The sequence below is a fragment of the Pseudorca crassidens genome, chromosome 6 (genome assembly GCF_039906515.1).
Source record: "Pseudorca crassidens isolate mPseCra1 chromosome 6, mPseCra1.hap1, whole genome shotgun sequence".
In the NCBI taxonomy this organism is placed as follows: domain Eukaryota; kingdom Metazoa; phylum Chordata; class Mammalia; order Artiodactyla; family Delphinidae; genus Pseudorca; species Pseudorca crassidens.
Genome location: NC_090301.1, coordinates 93,915,423 through 93,933,301, shown reverse-complemented (window position 1 = coordinate 93,933,301; position 17,879 = coordinate 93,915,423). Strand labels below are relative to the sequence as shown.

The 17,879-nt window shown below is 37.7% G+C and overlaps 1 protein-coding gene across 3 annotated transcripts in view; it reads left to right on the top strand.

Moving 5' to 3' along the window:
• The window catches only part of RAB3GAP1 (RAB3 GTPase activating protein catalytic subunit 1), a 124,409-nt gene that overhangs the window by 30,472 nt on the left and 76,058 nt on the right, over positions 1–17,879 (top strand). For all 3 annotated transcript variants that reach the window (XM_067742099.1, XM_067742098.1, XM_067742097.1), the window contains exons 4-5: positions 10,186–10,318; positions 12,481–12,559. In XM_067742099.1, coding sequence (XP_067598200.1) covers positions 10,186–10,318; positions 12,481–12,559 — 212 coding nt within the window. The remainder of the gene's footprint in view (positions 1–10,185; positions 10,319–12,480; positions 12,560–17,879) is intronic.

Genomic DNA, 17,879 nt, shown 5'->3' with positions numbered 1-17,879 from the left:
TAATCTCATTGAGTTGGCCAAAATGTTCGTTCGGGTTTTTCCATAAGATGTTATGGAAAAACCCGAACGAACGTTTTGGCCTACCCAATATATGATACATAACCTGCAAATATTTTTTCCTATCCTCTTCCCTACCTTAGCTCTTTCCTATTTCTTCTTTCCATCCAGGGTGTTCAGAGGAATTCTCCTCAACTAATACCGTTATCTCGTTACAAGCCTACACAGAAGCCTTCAAAGGCTCTTCATTGCCCACAGGGTGAAGTTGAAACTCCTAGAACTGATATTCATAGACATCAACTGTCAGGTCTCTCTCTACCTTTTTTCTCTATTCCTTCTAGGAAACTTCAGCTGAATTGGACTATTTGTTCCCTAAATTTGACATCCAGTGTCCTGCCCCAGACCATTATCTGTTCTTTCTTATTAGCCTTACCTTACCTACAGACTAATGGGGATCCACTTTTCTGAATGAATCCATTTCTGACTCACTTGATATTTATCCAACCATCTCCTTAAGCTCTGACCCATATATTGTTCTCCTTGTTTATCTTGTTCGCATATGTACTATTGAATTTATATATGTATATGTGCGTGTTTATGTCTATCTGCCTTAGCTTCTACTGGAAAGAACCAGGCTGTGGTGGATCAAATTCTAGCTTTAGTACTTAATGGTATGGTAGCCTTGGACAGGTTTTTAAATCTTTGAACCTTTTCTTATCTATAAAATAGGGTTGAAACTTATATGACAGCGTTAGGAGATTTTATGTATGCAGACACACAATCATGAACATACACATATAATTACACATTAATTACTTGACTTAGTAGACACTCAGTGGGTGTAGTTCTTATCCTGAAGGTCAGGGAAGTAATCTGTACAGACATTTAAAAAATGTCTGGGGCTTCCCTGGTGGCGCAGTAGTTAAGAATCCACCTGCCAATGCAGGGGACAGGCGTTCGAGCCCTGGTTTGGGAAGATCCCACATGCCGCGGAGCACCTAAGCCTGTGCACCACAACTACTGAGCCAGCGCTTTGGAGCCCGCAAGCCACAACTACTGAGCCCGTGTGCTACAACTACTGAAGTTCGTGCACCTACAGCCCATGTTCCACAACAAGAAAAGCCACTGCAATGAGAAGCCCGTGCACCGTAACGAAGAGTAGCTCCCGCTTACCACAACTAGAGAAAGCCCGCATGCAGCAATGAAGACCCAGTGCAGCCAAAGATAAATAAATAAATAAAATAAATAAATAAATAGCTAGAGGTGCTGGAGAGGTGCTTGGTGTGGGCCAGGGTGCCCACAGTTTGTGTGTGGTTTTGGGAAACCAGCCAGAGCCCAAGGAAGTTTCACTCTTCTTCCTAGGCCTTATTCCTGGGAGTAAGCAAGCATGTGTGTGCATTCTTCAGGAGTAGAATCTCAGTTTCTTATAGCCCTCCTATAAGTCCCACTAGTTTTCAAACCAGCTAAGGAGACACATCTTCCTGGTATTGAACCCCAGGGAGGTGGTGCTCAATATGTGGCTTGGACCACTCACTCCCCACGGAGGATCTCTGAGCCTGTGATATCCGTCTCCTCTTCTGTGTCGGCCTCCTAGTGCTGCAGATCCTGATTGCTTCTCCTCACTTTCTACCTGACTTTGTGTGGATCTTTCCTCATAGCCTTGGTTGAAGAAGAGTCCTTCTGTCATTCTCCAATTTGTTTTCAATAAGAATTCCTCATGTAGCTGTATTGTGATGTGTTCCTGTGGGGAGGTGAGCTCAGCATTCTCCTACTCCACCAATTGATCTCCTCCCTTGATGTTATCTTTTAATTATAGGCATCCTAGTGGATATGAAGTGATGTCTCACTGTGGCTTTGATTTGCAGTTTCCTAATTGCTGTTCATGTTGAACATTTTCTCATGTTATTTTAATTTATTAATTTATATTTTTTGGCTGCATTGGGTCTTTGTTGCTGTGCATGGGCTTTCTCTAGTTGCGTCGAGTGGGGGTTACTCTTCGTTGCGGTGCGCAGGCTTCTCATTGTGGTGGCTTTTCTTGTTCCAGAGCACGGGCTCTAGGTGCGTGGGCTTCAGTAGTTGCAGTCTGTGGGCTCAGTAGTTGTGGCTCGCAGGCTCCAGAGCACAGGCTCAGTAGTTGTGGTGCCTGGACTTTGTTGCTCTGCAGCATGTGGGATCTTCCCAGACCGGGGCTCGAACCCATTTCCGCTGCATTGGCAGGCGGATTCTTAACTGCTGCGCTACCAGGGAAGTCCCTTTCTCATGTTCTTATTGGCCACTTGTATATCTTCTTTAGAGAAATGTCTTTTCAGATCCTTTGCCCATTTTTTTTCTAAAGTAGATTTATTTATTTATTTTTATTTTTTTGGCTGCACTGGGCAGCATGTGGGATCTTAGTTGCTGACTAGGGATCAAACCCACACCCCCTGCAGTAGAAGCTTGGAGTCTTAAGCACTGGACTACCAGGAAAGTCCCTGCCCATTTTTATTTTTATTTTATTTTATTTTTTTTTTTTGCGGTTCGCGGGCCTGTCACTGTTGTGGCCTCTCCCGTCGCAGAGCACAGGCTACGGACGCGCAGGCTCAGCGGCCATGGCTCACGGGCCCAGCCGCCCCTCGGCATGTGGGATCCTCCCAGACCGGGGCACGAACTCGTGTCCCCTGCATCAGCAGGCAGACTCTCAACCACTGCGCCACCAGGGAAGCCTCCTGCCCATTTTTAAATTGGATTATTTATCTTTTTATTATTCATTTGTAAATGTTCTTTGTATATTCTGGATATAAGTCCCTTATGAGATATATAATTCATGCATTTTTTCCCATTTGGCATGTTGCAGCATGTATTGTGGTCTGTCTTTTCACTTTCTTGATGGTGTCTATAGTTATTGCTCTTCCATTTAGGTCTGTCATCCATTTTGAGTTAGTTTTCATGCCTAGTGTAAGGATAAAGGTTCCAACTTCTTTTTTTTTGCATGCGGATATTCAGTTGTCCCAACATAGATAGATGGCTTTTTAATATTTGTATTTCAATACTGCAAACGTTCAAAAAGATTTCCTCCATCAGTGCATGAAAACTTTCATTTTTAGCTTTATACCAAGGTTTTGATTACCCTGGTTGCACATTAGAATCACTTGGGGAGCTTTTGAAAAATTCTAGGGTTTAGACACAACCTCAGAGATTCTGATTTAATTAGTCTGTTCTGGAGCCTAGTTATCAGTATGTTTTTGAAAGCCTTGTAGTTGATTATGAAGTCTAATTAGGGTGAGAACCACAGTTCTGTGCTCTTCAAAAAAAGAAATGGAAAAAAAACCCACTAGGTTTTATGCTTCACTATATTTTTTTCCTCTTCAATAATGTGTTGCTTTTGTCAATAGAAGAAAAAATTTTTTAATAATTTGTTAAACAGTAATTTAAACAGAGTTTTAGTTTTATAATGAAAGATTATATTTTTAATGGTAGCTTGTTTATGATGTGAAATTTGATTCTGGTAACCAGTAAATCTTAAAGATGGCTTATGTTTAGGTGTTACAGAAAATCCCTTAATCCAGGAAGGCAGTGAGTTTATCCACGTGTTCGATTTATACCATGAGGAAATTAACTTCACGAGGAACTCAACATGAGGACTGTGATGTACATATGTCAGTTCAAGTCAGAGAGCATACCTTTAGGGACTGGGTTGTGTGGTATTTCAAGTTGTTAGACTAGACCTCTGACTATATATTCTGTGTACTTACTGAAATATTTCCAGTATATTTGGAAAACATGGGTTTCTTTGTGAATACTGATAAAGGTAATTCCTAAGATACTTATTAAGCATGTAGGCACTGTTAAGTTCTGGGCTGCAAAGAATAGACTGTAGTCTTTGCTCTTTACAGTCTAATGGAGAAATAGATATATAAGTAAGTGACTTGAATAAGAAGCCATTCTAATGATTTGAACAAGACACTGAGGATCATTACCTTTCATGGAAGTAAAGCAGATTTTCTACAGGAAATAACATTTAGGATGAGTTTTGAAGAATGAATATGTGAAGGGTATGCTAAGAGGAAGTAGAGAAGAGCAGGATAAATAGTCTGTGCCCAGATGTCAAAGATAAAGCACACCTCTGAGGAAATACAAGTTGTTAGGATCGTAACACAGGGTAGGTGGAAGGTAACCATGGGAGATAAACCAGCAAAGGGGTGGGGCCAAGTCTGGTGGGTTTGTGTTTCTACCAGTCCAAGAAGTGCCTTCGGTTTTTAAGTAAAAATAAAAGATACATTCTTCATTTTCACCAAGAACTTTATTGAACAACGTATTCACCCTTTTGTTCCACTACCTTCTTCCATTTTTCAGGCAACTTCATAATTCCATCTTCCCAAAACTTTTTACCTTTTTAAGCAAAGAACTCTTCCAGGTGCCTTTTACAGTCTTGCAGGGAATTGAAATTTTTTCCATTAAGAGAATTTTATAAAGACCAAAATAAATGGAAATCCAAAGATGCAATGTCTGGTGAATACGGTGGATGAATCAGAACCAGCCAAGCTGTAACAGTTTTTGCCTGGTCATCAGAGAAACATGCGGTCTTGCGTCATCCTGATGGAAGGTTATGCGTTTTCTCTTGACTCATTCTGGATGCTCTTTGTTGAGTGCTGCTTTCAGTTGGTCTAACTGGGAGCAATACTTGTTGGAATTAATCGTTTGGTTTTCTAGAAGGAGGTCATAATAAAGGACTCCCTTCCAATCCCACCATATATACAACATCACCTTCTTTGGATGAAGACGGGCCTTTGGTGTGGTTGGTGGCGGTTCATTTCACTTTCCCCACGATCTCTTCCGTTCCACATTATTGTACAGTATCTGCTTTTCATCGCCTGTCACAATTTATTTTAAAAATGGAACATTTTCGTTATATTTAAGTAGAGAATTGAATACAGAAATACAGTCAAGAAGTTTTTTTTCACTTAACTTATGTGGAACCCAAACATCAAAGCAATTCACATAACCAAGCTGGTGCAAATGATTTTCAGTGCTTGATTTGGATATTTTGAGTAGGTCGGCTGTCTCCCGCACTGTATAACATTGATTGATCCCGCACTGTATAACATTGATTGTTCTCAGTTAATGTTTTGATTTGATCGCTGTCAACTTCAACTGGTCTACCTGAACATGGAGCATCGTCCAGCGAGATATCTCCAGCACAAAACTTCGTAAACCACTTTTGACACATTCGATCAGTCACAGCACCTTCTCCATACACTGCACAAATCTTTTTTTTGCATTTCAGTTGCGTTTTACCTTTCTTGAAATAATAAAGCATAATATGCCGAAAATGTTGCTTTTTTTCTTTCATCTTCAGTATTAAAATGGCTACACAAAAATTCACCAGTTTTGATAAATCTTTTCTTAAATGCATGCTGATATGACAGCTGTCACATACAGTCTAACAAAATTGTTTCAAATGAAGTTAAAGACAACTAAGTGCTACTAGAGCCATCTTACAGAAAAAACCAAATGAACCTTTTGGCCAACCCAGTAATGCCACACTTAGAGGTGCTTGTGATGAGCCATTTTTGTATTATGACTTCTAATTATATTACATGTTTATATCCCTTTTTAATGTTTTTGTTTTATATATCATATGCATAATATATTGCTACAGTAATGCTTAATTTGTTAATAAAAATATACATATATGGAGGTGGATACTCAAAATCTTTTACTGATAGAATACCTGATTAAACATCTCTGGAAGCCACTTATAGGTTATGGAAATCACTAAAGTATTTTAAACAGAAGAACAATATCAGATTTATATTTTAGGAAGAAGGATTGTAGGGTAGGGATACGGAGACCAGTAGAAAGCTATTAAAATAGTCTGGGCCTGACATTGTGAAGGGCTCAACTAAAAGAGTGACCTTTATCTTGCTGAGGTCTTTGGCCCTCCAAAGTTCTGGCTGAGAATATTTCTTAATTACCTAAAATTTATTAAGTTGAAAGATGAGTGGAAAGGATTGTTGGGTCCACATGATGATGTTTAGTGCATGTTGTTCTTACATAATTGCCATTATCTTTTCTCTTGGGAAAAAAGCATCTTCCTCTCCCTACCTACCGCATTTTCCTCAGAAGTTTAATATTCCCCCATATCTCCTTATCTCTTTTTAAAGAGGTGTTCTATTGGTGTTTTTTCTTTGTTGGGTTATAGTTTACATACAGTAAAATGGACAAAATTCAGATTTACAGTTTATTTTGACAAATGTATGTACCCATGTTACTACCATCTAAAGTAAAAAATAATTTTCATCATCCCAGAAAGATTCCTTGTTTTTCTCTCTATCTCTTAAGTAACCATAGTTCTTATTTCTTTCACTATATATTAATTCTACCCGTTCTTGAGTTTCATATAAGTGGAATCATACACTATGCATTCGTGTCTGACTTTTTGCTCAACATAATATTTTAAGAATTCATCCATGTTACACACATCATTTTTTGGATCGTATGACTGTACCACAGTGTGTTTATCCTTTCTCCTATTGATAAATATTTAAATTGTTTCCATTTTTTTCTTATTATTAATAATCTGCTATGAACAATTTGGTGAACATATGCTTTGATTTTTCTTGAGTATATTCTTAGGAGCAGAATTGCTAGGTCTTGTGTTCAGTTTTATTAGAAACTGCCAAACTTTTCTAAAGTACAAGATTGTACCATTGTATACTCTTAGCAGTATGTGAGATTTCAAGTTGCTCTACATTCTGACAGTTGGCATTGTCAGATTTTTATTTTTAGTCATCTTACTGGGTGTGAAGTGGTATCTCATTGTGGTTTTAATTTGCATTTCGCTGTCGACTACTGAAATTCAGTAGTATCTGGTGATTCATCACAGTTAACTATTTATTAGTCATTCATACCTTCTTTTGCTAAGTGTCTGTTCAAGTATTTTGCTCATTAAAAAATATTGGATTGTTTCGTTTTAAAAATTATTCTCGTACATCCTGGTTGTGAGTCTTTTGTCAGATATATGTATTTTGAGTTTTCCCATTAGTCTATGGCTTTCCTAATCATTTTCTTAATTGTGTCTTTTGATGAGCATGTTTATTTTAGTGAAGTTCATTTTCTCAGTTTTTGATTTTATTGTTAGTGACTTTTGTGTCTTGTCAAAGGAATTTTTGCCTATTTTAAGGTTGTGAGGATATTCTGTGTTCTCTTCCATATGAATATCTAATTATTTCAGAACCATTTGTTGAAAAGACCATCCTTTCCCTACTGAATTGTAGAGGCTCCTCTGTTGTAAAAGGAAGTATTAGTGTGAATATATTTCTGGACTATCTGTTATGTTTCATTGATCTATTTGTCCTTATGCCAGTACTGTACTGTCTTAATTGCTGTAGCAAAGTAAATCTTAAAATCAGGTAGTATACTTTTCATCAAAAATTATTTTAGCTATTCTAGGGTCTTTGGATTTTCATGTTAGTTTTAGAATCAGCTTGGCAGTTTTTACGAAATGCCTGCTGGGATTTTGATTAGGATTGTTTTGAAGTTATAGATCAATTTGGGAGAATCGACATCTTAATGATGTTGTGTTTTCCAGTCCATGTACATGAAATATCTCTGTTTAGGTCTTTAATATCTTTTAGTAATGCTTTGAGGTATTTTAGGTAGAGTTCTTACTCATCTTTCATTGTCTTTTCACTAGATATTTGATTTTTTTTGATGTTATAAGAGTGGTATTTAAAAAAAATTAATTTCCCAAGCGTTTGCTCAGTATATGTATATAAAAATTCACATGATTTTTGTATACTGACCTTGAATTCCACAACTTTATAAACTCAGTTAGTTTTGGTACTTTGTAGATTCCTTTGGATATGTTATGTACATAATCATGCCATCTGTGAATGCAGACAGCTTTCTTTCTAGTCTGTGTGCTTAATTCTTTTTATTTTCTAATTAGGGCCATCAGAAGTTATTTTTGATGAATTACTAGATTAATTCTGAACTAGAGTTATCCTTTCTGGTTCTAGTAGTAAATATACACCATACTGGAATTTGGTGTCAAGTGACTGTATCATAATGGAATGGAAGGAGGGAGGTTGGAGTGTTGTTTTTCAGTTAAGCTAAATTATCTTAAAAAGTTTGTTTTGGATACAGAACCTGCATGCCCTCTATATTGAATACAACCAAATCCACCTTGAGATAGCTGTTCAGTAAGGTTGACAGTTGTACCTAGAATGCAGGATTAGGGTCAGATAATGTTTCTTGTATCATTTTAAGGGAATATTTCATAATGCCATTTGCAGCAACATGGATGGACCTAGAGATTATCATACTAAGTGAAGTAAGTCAGAAAGAAAAAGACAGATACCATATGGTATCACTTATATGTGGAATCTAACATATGACACAGGGCTTCCCTGGTGGCGCAGTGGTTGAGAGTTCACCTGCCAGTGCAAGGGACACGGGTTCGTGCCCCCGTCCGGGAAGGTCCCACATGCTGCGGAGCGGCTGGGCCCGTGAGCCATGGTCGCTGAGCCTGCGCGTCCGGAGCCTGTGCTCCGCAACGGGAGAGGCCACAACAGTGAGAGGCCCGGGTACTGCAAAAAGAAAAGAAAAATAAAATATGACACAAATGAACTTACCTGTGAAACAGAAACAGACTCATAGACATATAGAGAACAGACTTGTGATTGCCAAGGGGGAGGGGAGGACTGGGAGTTTGGGACTAGCAGATGTGTAAACTATTATATATAGAATGGATAAACAGCAAGGTCCTATTGTATAGCACAGGGAACTATATTCAATATTCTGTAATAAACCATAATGGAAAAGAATATGAAAAAGTATGGATTGTATAACTGAATCACTTTGCTGTACATCAGAAACTAGCATAACATTGTAAATTGACTATATTTCAATTAAAAATATGGCAAAAAAAAATTTCAGGTTTTCTGCAAGCTTGAAAAGGGGACTTATCTCTCACTTTCCGGACTTTCCCCCCCACCTTAGTTTTAGCTTTCACTGCTTTATTGTGGGCATTCTTCCTAGCAAACCAAGCTCTTACGTATATCATTTATTACTTACTGCAGTTTGAGACTTTTGGTACAGGCCATATATATCTTAACACAGGTTAACCTCATTTTAAAGAAACCCAGTGTATAAAAATCATAGTTTTTGATATGTATCATACATGGTGATTATTCTCCTAATAAAAAGATTCAGAATTATAAATACCTTGCCAGGAACACATAAAACTTAGGTACAGTCTGAAAAACACTTTTAAAAAATTCAGTAATGCAGAGAATCATTCCTTACATTTTTCCTGTCTAGTTTTGGGCTATCTGTATTTGGAAGTTGCTGAGTTGGTATTTCTGCCTTGTAGTGGTGGTGCTATGCTGTAATGACTATCTGTAATATCTCTCCAGTGGAAAGAATAGCTATGGGAGACTAGAGGACTTGTGGCAAAAATCCTTTTTTATGGTTATGTTGTGTAAGTAAGAGGGCTGTTTGGAATTTTTAATTAAAATATTTTCCAATGAAGAAGTTGCTGTTTAATTGAAAATATTTGAATGCCAAAGGTTGATAAAGAAGCTTGCAGAACCTGTTAAGCAAATGAGTACTACAGATTTCATGTGACTTAAATTGATTTTACAAATTTGCTTTTCTTTTTCTGAAGCAATTTCTGATATCCAGTAATTCTGTGTACCATGTAGTGATGTTATTAGATTTGAGATCTTTATAATAAAAATAATATTGTCGTGTATTTTTTTATAATTTTTAAAATTTATGAAACTTAACTATTTTCAGTTAAAAGCTACTCACAGATTCTGCTGTTGGTAGAGAAGGTGTTGGGGTTTTATTGGTGTGTGAAGAGGCATGGGATTTACTGTATATTCATGATTTTATATAGAGACTCATCTTACAAAAATTACTTGAAAATTACAATTTTGTAAGTCACTTGATAGTTAATATTCTAGGGGAATTTTCTTCTAAAGGAGCACTGATAAATAGTTTATAAAATAATTTCCTCTTTGTTTATTCACTTACATATTTTTCCTTTTCCTTTTATTATGGGAAGGATAAATATAGGATCGAACTTTTAGATTAATGGGCAGAAAAAGGGAAAAAAGATCTGTGGTTAATAAACCTAATGGTAACTATTGAATACCATAAAGTAGATGTTTTTCCTTTTTTTGTTTTTTTTGTTAAATACAGGGTATATTTACTTCTGGCACATGGGAAGAGAAATCAGATGAGATTTCATTTGCTGATTTCAAGTTCTCAATCACTCATCATTATCTTGTACAAGAATTCCCTGATAAAGAAGGAAAGGATGAAGTATTAGAAGGTAAGTTTGTACTACATATTTTTAAACTCTTGTAAGAGTGATTATAATTTTGAATTATGAATTTAGTTCTCTTAATTAAGTAGTATACTCTGGAGATATTTTACATATGCAGAGTCGTTTCACATCTGAAATAGAGTATGATCTTTGCAGAGGAAAAATTGCAGCATCATTTATTTTAAAATTAATTAAATCAGCACATATTTATTGAATGCCTGAGATGTGCTCGGTACTCTGCTAAGCCCAACTGAGAAAAGTTTACATTCCAGTAGGGGAGATAAGGTCTATAAGTAAGTAACAATAGTAAGAGGTAAAAAGTGGTAAGTGCCATCCCAAAGCACAAAGTCTTACTGGAGTTCAGAATAGGAAAGATCACTTTTAGTCCAGAGAGATTAGAGAAGATGTTATAGAGAATTAAGTAACTAAGCTGGGCTTTGAAGAATTTTAAAAAAGTTATTGATTAGTCAGTGTCATGTTTTGGATATACCCCAGACTTCAGAGTCAGATCAAGTGGATTAAAATTCTGGTTTTTCTACTTACTAGTTACTTGACCTTTCTAAATTTGACTGATCTCATTTGTAAAATGGAGTAATACTACCTGGAGGGTTAATGGGAGGATTTAATAAGATACTGTACATAAGCACCTATCTCATGATTACTGATGTTTACCAGGCTCTTGTATAAGCATTGCAGTTAGTATTCAAGTTAGCAAACATCATTTGCAGCTTAATAAATAATTTTAAGAGTTAGTTTCTTCCCCAAAAAGGCATATATTTTATTTGCTAGGCATAATTTACAAACTTGCAAAGGCAACTTGATTTTATATTATCAGTCATTTTAAGAGAAAGATCCATTTTAAGAGTTTTTTTTTTTTTTTTTTTGCGGTACCTGGGCCTCTCACTGTTGTGGCCTCTCCCATTGCGGAGCACAGGCTCCGGACGCGCAGGCTCAGCGGCCATGGCTCACGGGCCCAGCCGCTTTGCGGCATATGGGATCTTCCCGGACCGGGGCACGAACCCGTGTCCCCTGCATCGGCAGGCGGACTCTCAACCACTGCACCACCAGGGAAGCCCCTAGAATCAGTGTTTCTGAGATGAATAGAGATGAGAGAATAGATGAATAGATGATGAGAGAAGGTGAATGGATTTAAGGTAGTTAAGGCATTATTGCTGCATATGTGTATGTATTGGGCAGTTTTAATTTGGTCGTGATTGAAGCTGTAACTAATGGTAGAAGCTACAAGCAAACCATTAGCTCAGTTAATTTGGAGATACATATTTAAAACGATTATCAGAGGTCAGAAGATTTGAACACTGGTCTTTTATTTATTGGAGTTGCTTATTGTTTTAATTAGAGCATCAAGTCATTAGTGTTCTCCTATTCTTTTTTCAAATTAACAAAATACAAATTTGCTCAGCAAGTATAGCTATACAGCAAAAGGAAATTGGTTTTTTTTTTTTGGCTGCACAGCGTGGCATGCGGGATCTTCCCCGACCAGGGATCGAACCTGCGCCCCCAACAGTGGAAGTGCGGAGTCCTAACCACTGGACCTCCAGGGAGGTTCCAGGAAATATTTTTATAAACATTATTCTTTATGCTTTGAATTTATTATGCATTTACGAGTGTAAGTAATTATCATTGATGTTAGTATCTTATTATGGATAGTAATGCATGTACTTACAGATATATGGGTTATAAAGGAGAAGCTGTGTAGTGGTTTTACAAGAATATTTAAGACGGCCAGGGGTGAGCAAAGGCTACCCATGGGAGGTGTATAGAGTTGACAGACGTCTAAGTATAATTTTGAAGAAAAGTAAAGACAAGGGCAGGCTAAGAAGAACAAATAAAACAAGGTTTTCTAGTAAGGAATGAGAAATTGTTTGAATCATGATTTAGAAGAATGGAAAATATAAACATGGGAATGATATATATATCAATATATATTTTTTTATGGACTTTTTTTTTTTTAAAAGAAAAGGGAGAGAGCAAGCGAGACACTGGTCTTCCTCCAAAGCTTAGAGTTAGCCTTAGATACAAATCGTTAAGCAGTCGCAAAACTACATGGACTAGCAAGACATGTCATAGAATGATTTCTTTAAATCATGTGATAAAATTCTGCCTTAGAATGAACATACTCACTTTTTAATTATCAAATATTTCTGTAGATGTTATTCCACAATCTATGCAAGATTTGCTGTGTATGAATAATGACTTTCCTCCCAGAGCACATTGCCTGGTAAGATGGTAAGTATACATTTTACTCAGATAACTTTTAGTATGTATGTCAGGAAGGCCCCATGACTGACTCCAGGTTTGATGATTTTCTAGGAGTTCCCACTGGGCTCAGCATGTAGTTGCTCTTATTGCTAGGATTTCTTAGAGTGACAGCATGCAAAGCAAAATCAGCAAAGGGAAAAGGTGCCTTAGGCAAAGTTTGGAGGAAGTGCAAGTGTTTAAGAGTCCTTTCCTAATGGAGTCACAGAGGACATATTCAGTTCCTTTAGCAACAAGTTGTGACAACACATATGAAACGTTTTCTACCAGAGAAGCTTGTTAAAGCCTCAGCTCTCAGGTTTTTAATTAGGGGCTGGTCACGTAGGCACCCTCTGACTGTTACATAACAAAATTTCAGACTCCTAAAAGGAAAGCAGGTGTTCAGCATAAACCGCTTTGTTTGTACAAACAGTTTAGGCACAGTAACTCATCAGTTAGGGAAAATGGTGAGACGCCTCCACAAATCCAGGTTCCCAGGTACCAGCCAACGGGCAGCCTTAGAAGTAGGCATTTCTGAGGATAGCAGTCATAGTCCTGCTGTTAAATCCTTTCTGAACAGTATGTGTCATAATCTAGGTTGTACCTAACTATAATTCTGATGACTAGCATAGAACGCTTAAATATCATAGGAAACTTAATATATATTGCTGAAAATTGAATTGACATAAAATGTTGATCTCAAACAGTTATGTGATAACATCAAAACTCTCTTACGTCTATTAAACTTTCTAAAGGTCTTTTAATCTTTTTTCAATTATTCTCAGCATCTCTTTATTTTGAAGAGGTTGATGTTAAAACATACTACCATCAAAATGGCCCAAGTATGAGTATATGGTCAAGGAAGGAGACCTAGTTGAAGGAAATTTATATACTGGTTTTAAATTATTCTGTTGGTGTGAGTTGGTCTTTTGATTTTTTTTATTAAAGAATTTCTAAGGAAAGGGAAAATGACAGTATCTGTGTTTGTTTCTTTTTTCTTCATTCCATTGTGATTACTATATCAAGTAGATTATGTAGCACTAAAAAGAAGAAAACTATTTGCAAGTGCAATAAACTGGTTAATGTTTCACAAATAGTCCTGTTATTTTAATCTGATCTTTTAAAAACTGTGAACTTAACTACAAAAGGAATTTAATGAATAAATTACCCATTTAATTTAATCCATCTAGATTCTTTTATCTTTTAAAATGTGAATACATACATTTAACATGACAAAATATGTCAGAAGGCAGCTTGTATCATAGAGCATGCATTTATGTGCATTCATTCATTCAGCATTAATTGACCATCTACTGTTTGGTCAGACGCTGAATTAGACAAACTAATGTTTAATTTCTAGCTCAAGTACTTATATCTCAGCAACTTTGGGCAAGTTATTTAATTTCTCTGATTTGGTTTCTGCATTGGTAAAGTAAGAATAATAAATAATAAGTGCCTTTGAGAGTAACTGTGAGGATTTAATAAGATAATAACACATAGTGCATATATCAAAATCTCACTGCTGTTATATAATTTCTGTTCAGCTTTTTAATATATATTTCAAAAAAGTGTATTTGACAAGTAGTCCATAGTTAAATATTCATTGAATAAATACATGAAACCTTTCTATGTATGAAATTAATAAATCACTTGTTAGTGATTTCTTTATTAACGGAAGTCACTTGTTAGTAGTTTTTTTTTAAATAAATTTATTTGTTTTATTTATTTTTGGCTGCGTTGCGTCTTCGTTGCTGCACGCGGCCTTTCTCTAGTTGCAGCAAGCGGGGGCTACTCTTTATTGCAGAGGACAGGCTTCTAATTGTGGTGGCCTCTCTTGTTGCAGAGCACAGGCTATAGGTGCGTGGGCTCAGTAGTTGTGGCTTGAGGGCTCTAGAGCGCAGGCTCGGTAGTTGTGGCGCATGGGCTTAGTTGCTTCGCACGATGTGGGATCTTCCTAGACCAGGGCTTGAACCTGTGTCCGCTGCATTGGTAGGTGGATTCTTTTTTTTTTTTCTTTTTTGTGGTGGGCGGGCCTCTCACTGTTGTGGCCTCTCCCGTTGTGGAGCACAGGCTCCGGACGCACAGGCTCCGGACGCACAGGCTCCGGACGCACAGGCTCAGTGGCCATGGCTCACGGGCCTAGCTGCTCCGCGGCATGTGGGATCTTCCCGGACCGGGGCACGAACCCGTGTCCCCTGCATCGGCAGGCGGACTCTCAACCACTGCGCCACCAGGGAAGCCCTGGTAGGTGGATTCTTAACCACAGCGCCACCAGGGAGCTCCCAGTAGTTTTTTTTTTTTAATATTCCCATTTGCTTTTTAAACATTTTATTTTTAAAATTAGCATAAAGTAAATTGACCTTTTTTTGTTTTTGGTGAACAGTTCACTGAACTTTAACACATGTATAGGTTTTTTTTTTTCCCTTAACATCTTTATTGGAGTATAATTGCTTTACAATGGTGTGTTAGTTTCTGCTTTATAACAAAGTGAATCAGTTATACATATACATATGTTCCGATATTTCTTCCCTCTTGTGTTTCCTTCCCTCCCACCCTCCCTATCCCACCCCTCTAGGTGGTCACAAACCACCGAGCTGATCTCCCTGTGCTATGCGGCTACTTCCCACTAGCTATCTATTTTACGTTTGGTAGTGTATATATGTCCATGCCAGTCTCTCAGGTTGTCACAGCTTACCCTTCCCCCTCCCCGTATCCTCAAGTCCATTCTCTAGTAGGTCTGTGTCTTTATTCCCGTCTTACCCCTAGGTTCTTCATGACCTTTTTTTCCCCCTTAGATTCCATATATATGTGTTAGCATACGGTATTTGTTTTTCTCCTTCTGACTTACTTCACTCTGTATGACAGACTCTAGGTCCATCCACCTCACTACAAATAACTCAGTTCGTTTCTTTTTATGGCTGAGTAATATTCCATTGTACATATGTGCCACAACTTCTTTATCCATTCATATGTCAGTGGACACTTAGGTTGCTTCCATGTCCTGGCTATTGTAAATAGAGCTGCAATGAACATTTTGGTACATGACTCTTTTTTTTTTTTTTTTTGCGGTACGCGGGCCTCTCACTGTTGTGGCCTCTCCCGTGGCGGAGCACAGGCTCTGGACACGCAGGCTCAGCGGCCATGGCCCACGGGCGCAGCCGCTTCGCGGCATGTGGGATCCTCCTGGACTGGGGCACAGACCTGCGTCCCCTGCATCGGCAGGCGGACTTTCAACCGCTGCGCCACCAGGGAAGCCCACGTGACTCTTTTTGAATTATGGTCTTCTCGGTATATGCCCAGTAGTGGGATTGCTGGGTCGTATGGTAGTTCTATTTGTAGTTTTTTAAGGAACCTCCATACTGTTCTCCATAGTGGCTGTATCAATTTACATTCCCACCAACAGTGCAAGAGTGTTCCCTTTTCTCCACACCCTCTCCAGCATTTATTGTTTCTAGATTTTTTGATGATGGCCATTCTGACCGGTGTGAGATGATATCTCATTGTCGTTTTGATTTGCATTTCTCTAATGATTAATGATGTTGAGCATTCGTTCATGTGTTTGTTGGCAATCTGTATATCTTCGTTGGAGAAATGTCTATTTAGGTCTTCTGCCCATTTTTGGATTGGGTTGTTTTTTCGTTATTGAGCTGCATGAGCTGCTTGTAAATTTTGGAGATTAATCCTTTGTCAGTTGCTTCATTTGCAAATATTTTCTCCCATTCTGAGGGTTGTCTTTTGGTCTTGTTTATGTTTTCCTTTGCTGTGCAAAAGCTTTGAAGTTTCATTAGATCCCATTTGTTTATTTTTCTTTTTATTTCCATTTCTCTAGGAGGTGGATCAAAAAGATTCTTGCTGTGATTTCTGTCATAGAGTGTTCTGCCTATGTTTTCCTCTAAGAGTTTGATAGTGTCTGGCCTTACATTTAGCTCTTTAATCCATTTTGAGTTTATTTTTGTGTATGGTGTTAGGGAGTGTTGTAATTTCATACTTCTACATGTACCTGTCCACTTTTCCCAGCACCACTTATTGAAGAGGCTGTCTTTTCTCCACTGTGTATTCTTGCCTCCTTTATCAAAGGTAAGGTGACCATATGTGCGTGGGTTTATCTCTGGGTTTTCTGTCCTGTTCCATTGGTTTATATTTCTGTTTTTGCCAGTACCATACTGTCTTGATTACTGTAGCTTTGTAGTATAGTCTGAAGTCTGGGAGCCTGATTCCTCCAGCTCCATTTTTCATTCTCAAGATTGCTTTGGCTCTTCGGGGTCTTTTGTGTTTCCATACAGATTGTGAAATTTTTTGTTCTAGTTCTATGAAAAATGCCAGTGGTAGTTTGATACGGATTGCATTGAATCTGTGGATTGCTTTGGGTAGTACAGTCATTTTCACAGCGTTGATTCTTCCAATCCAAGAACATGGTATATCTCTCCATCTATTTATATCATCTTTAATTTCTTTCATCAGTGTCTTATAATTTTCTGCATATAGGTCTTTTGTCTCCTCAGGTAGGTTTATTCCTACATATTTTATTCCTCTTGTTGCAATGGTAAATGGGAGTGTTTTCTTAATTTCACTTTTAGATTTTTCATCATTAGTGTATAGGAATGCCAGAGTCTCTGTGCACAAATTTTGTATTCTGCTACTTTACCAAATTCATTGATTAGCTCTGGTAGTTTTCTGGTAGCATCTTTAGGATTCTCTAGGTATAGTATCATGTCATCTGCAAACAGTGACAGCTTTAGTTCTTCTTTTCCAATTTGGATTCCTTTTATTTCTTTTTTTTCTCTGATTGCTGTGGCTAAAACTTCCCAAGCTATGTTGAATAATAGTGGTGAGAGTGGGCGACCTTGTCTTGTTCTTGATCTTAGTGGAAATGGTTTCAGTTTTTCACCATTGAGAACGATGTTGGCTGTGGGTTTGTCATATATGGCCTTTATTATGTTGAGGAAAGTTCGCTCTATGCCTACTCGCTGCAGGGTTTTTGTTATAAATGGGTGCTGAATTTTGTCGAAAGCTTTCTCTGCATCTACTGAGATGATCATATGGTTTTTCTCCTTCAATTTGTTAATATGGTGTATCACATTATTGATTTGCATATATTGAAGAATCCTTGCATTCCTGGAATAAACCCCACTTGATCATGGTGTATGATCCTTTTAATGTGCTGTTGGATCCTGTTTGCTAGAATTTTGTTGAGGATTTTTGCATCTATGTTCATCAGTGATATTGGCCTGTAGTTTTCTTTCTTTGTGACATCCTTGTCTGGTTTTGGTATTAAGGTGATGGTGGCTTCGCAGAATGAATTTGGGAGTGT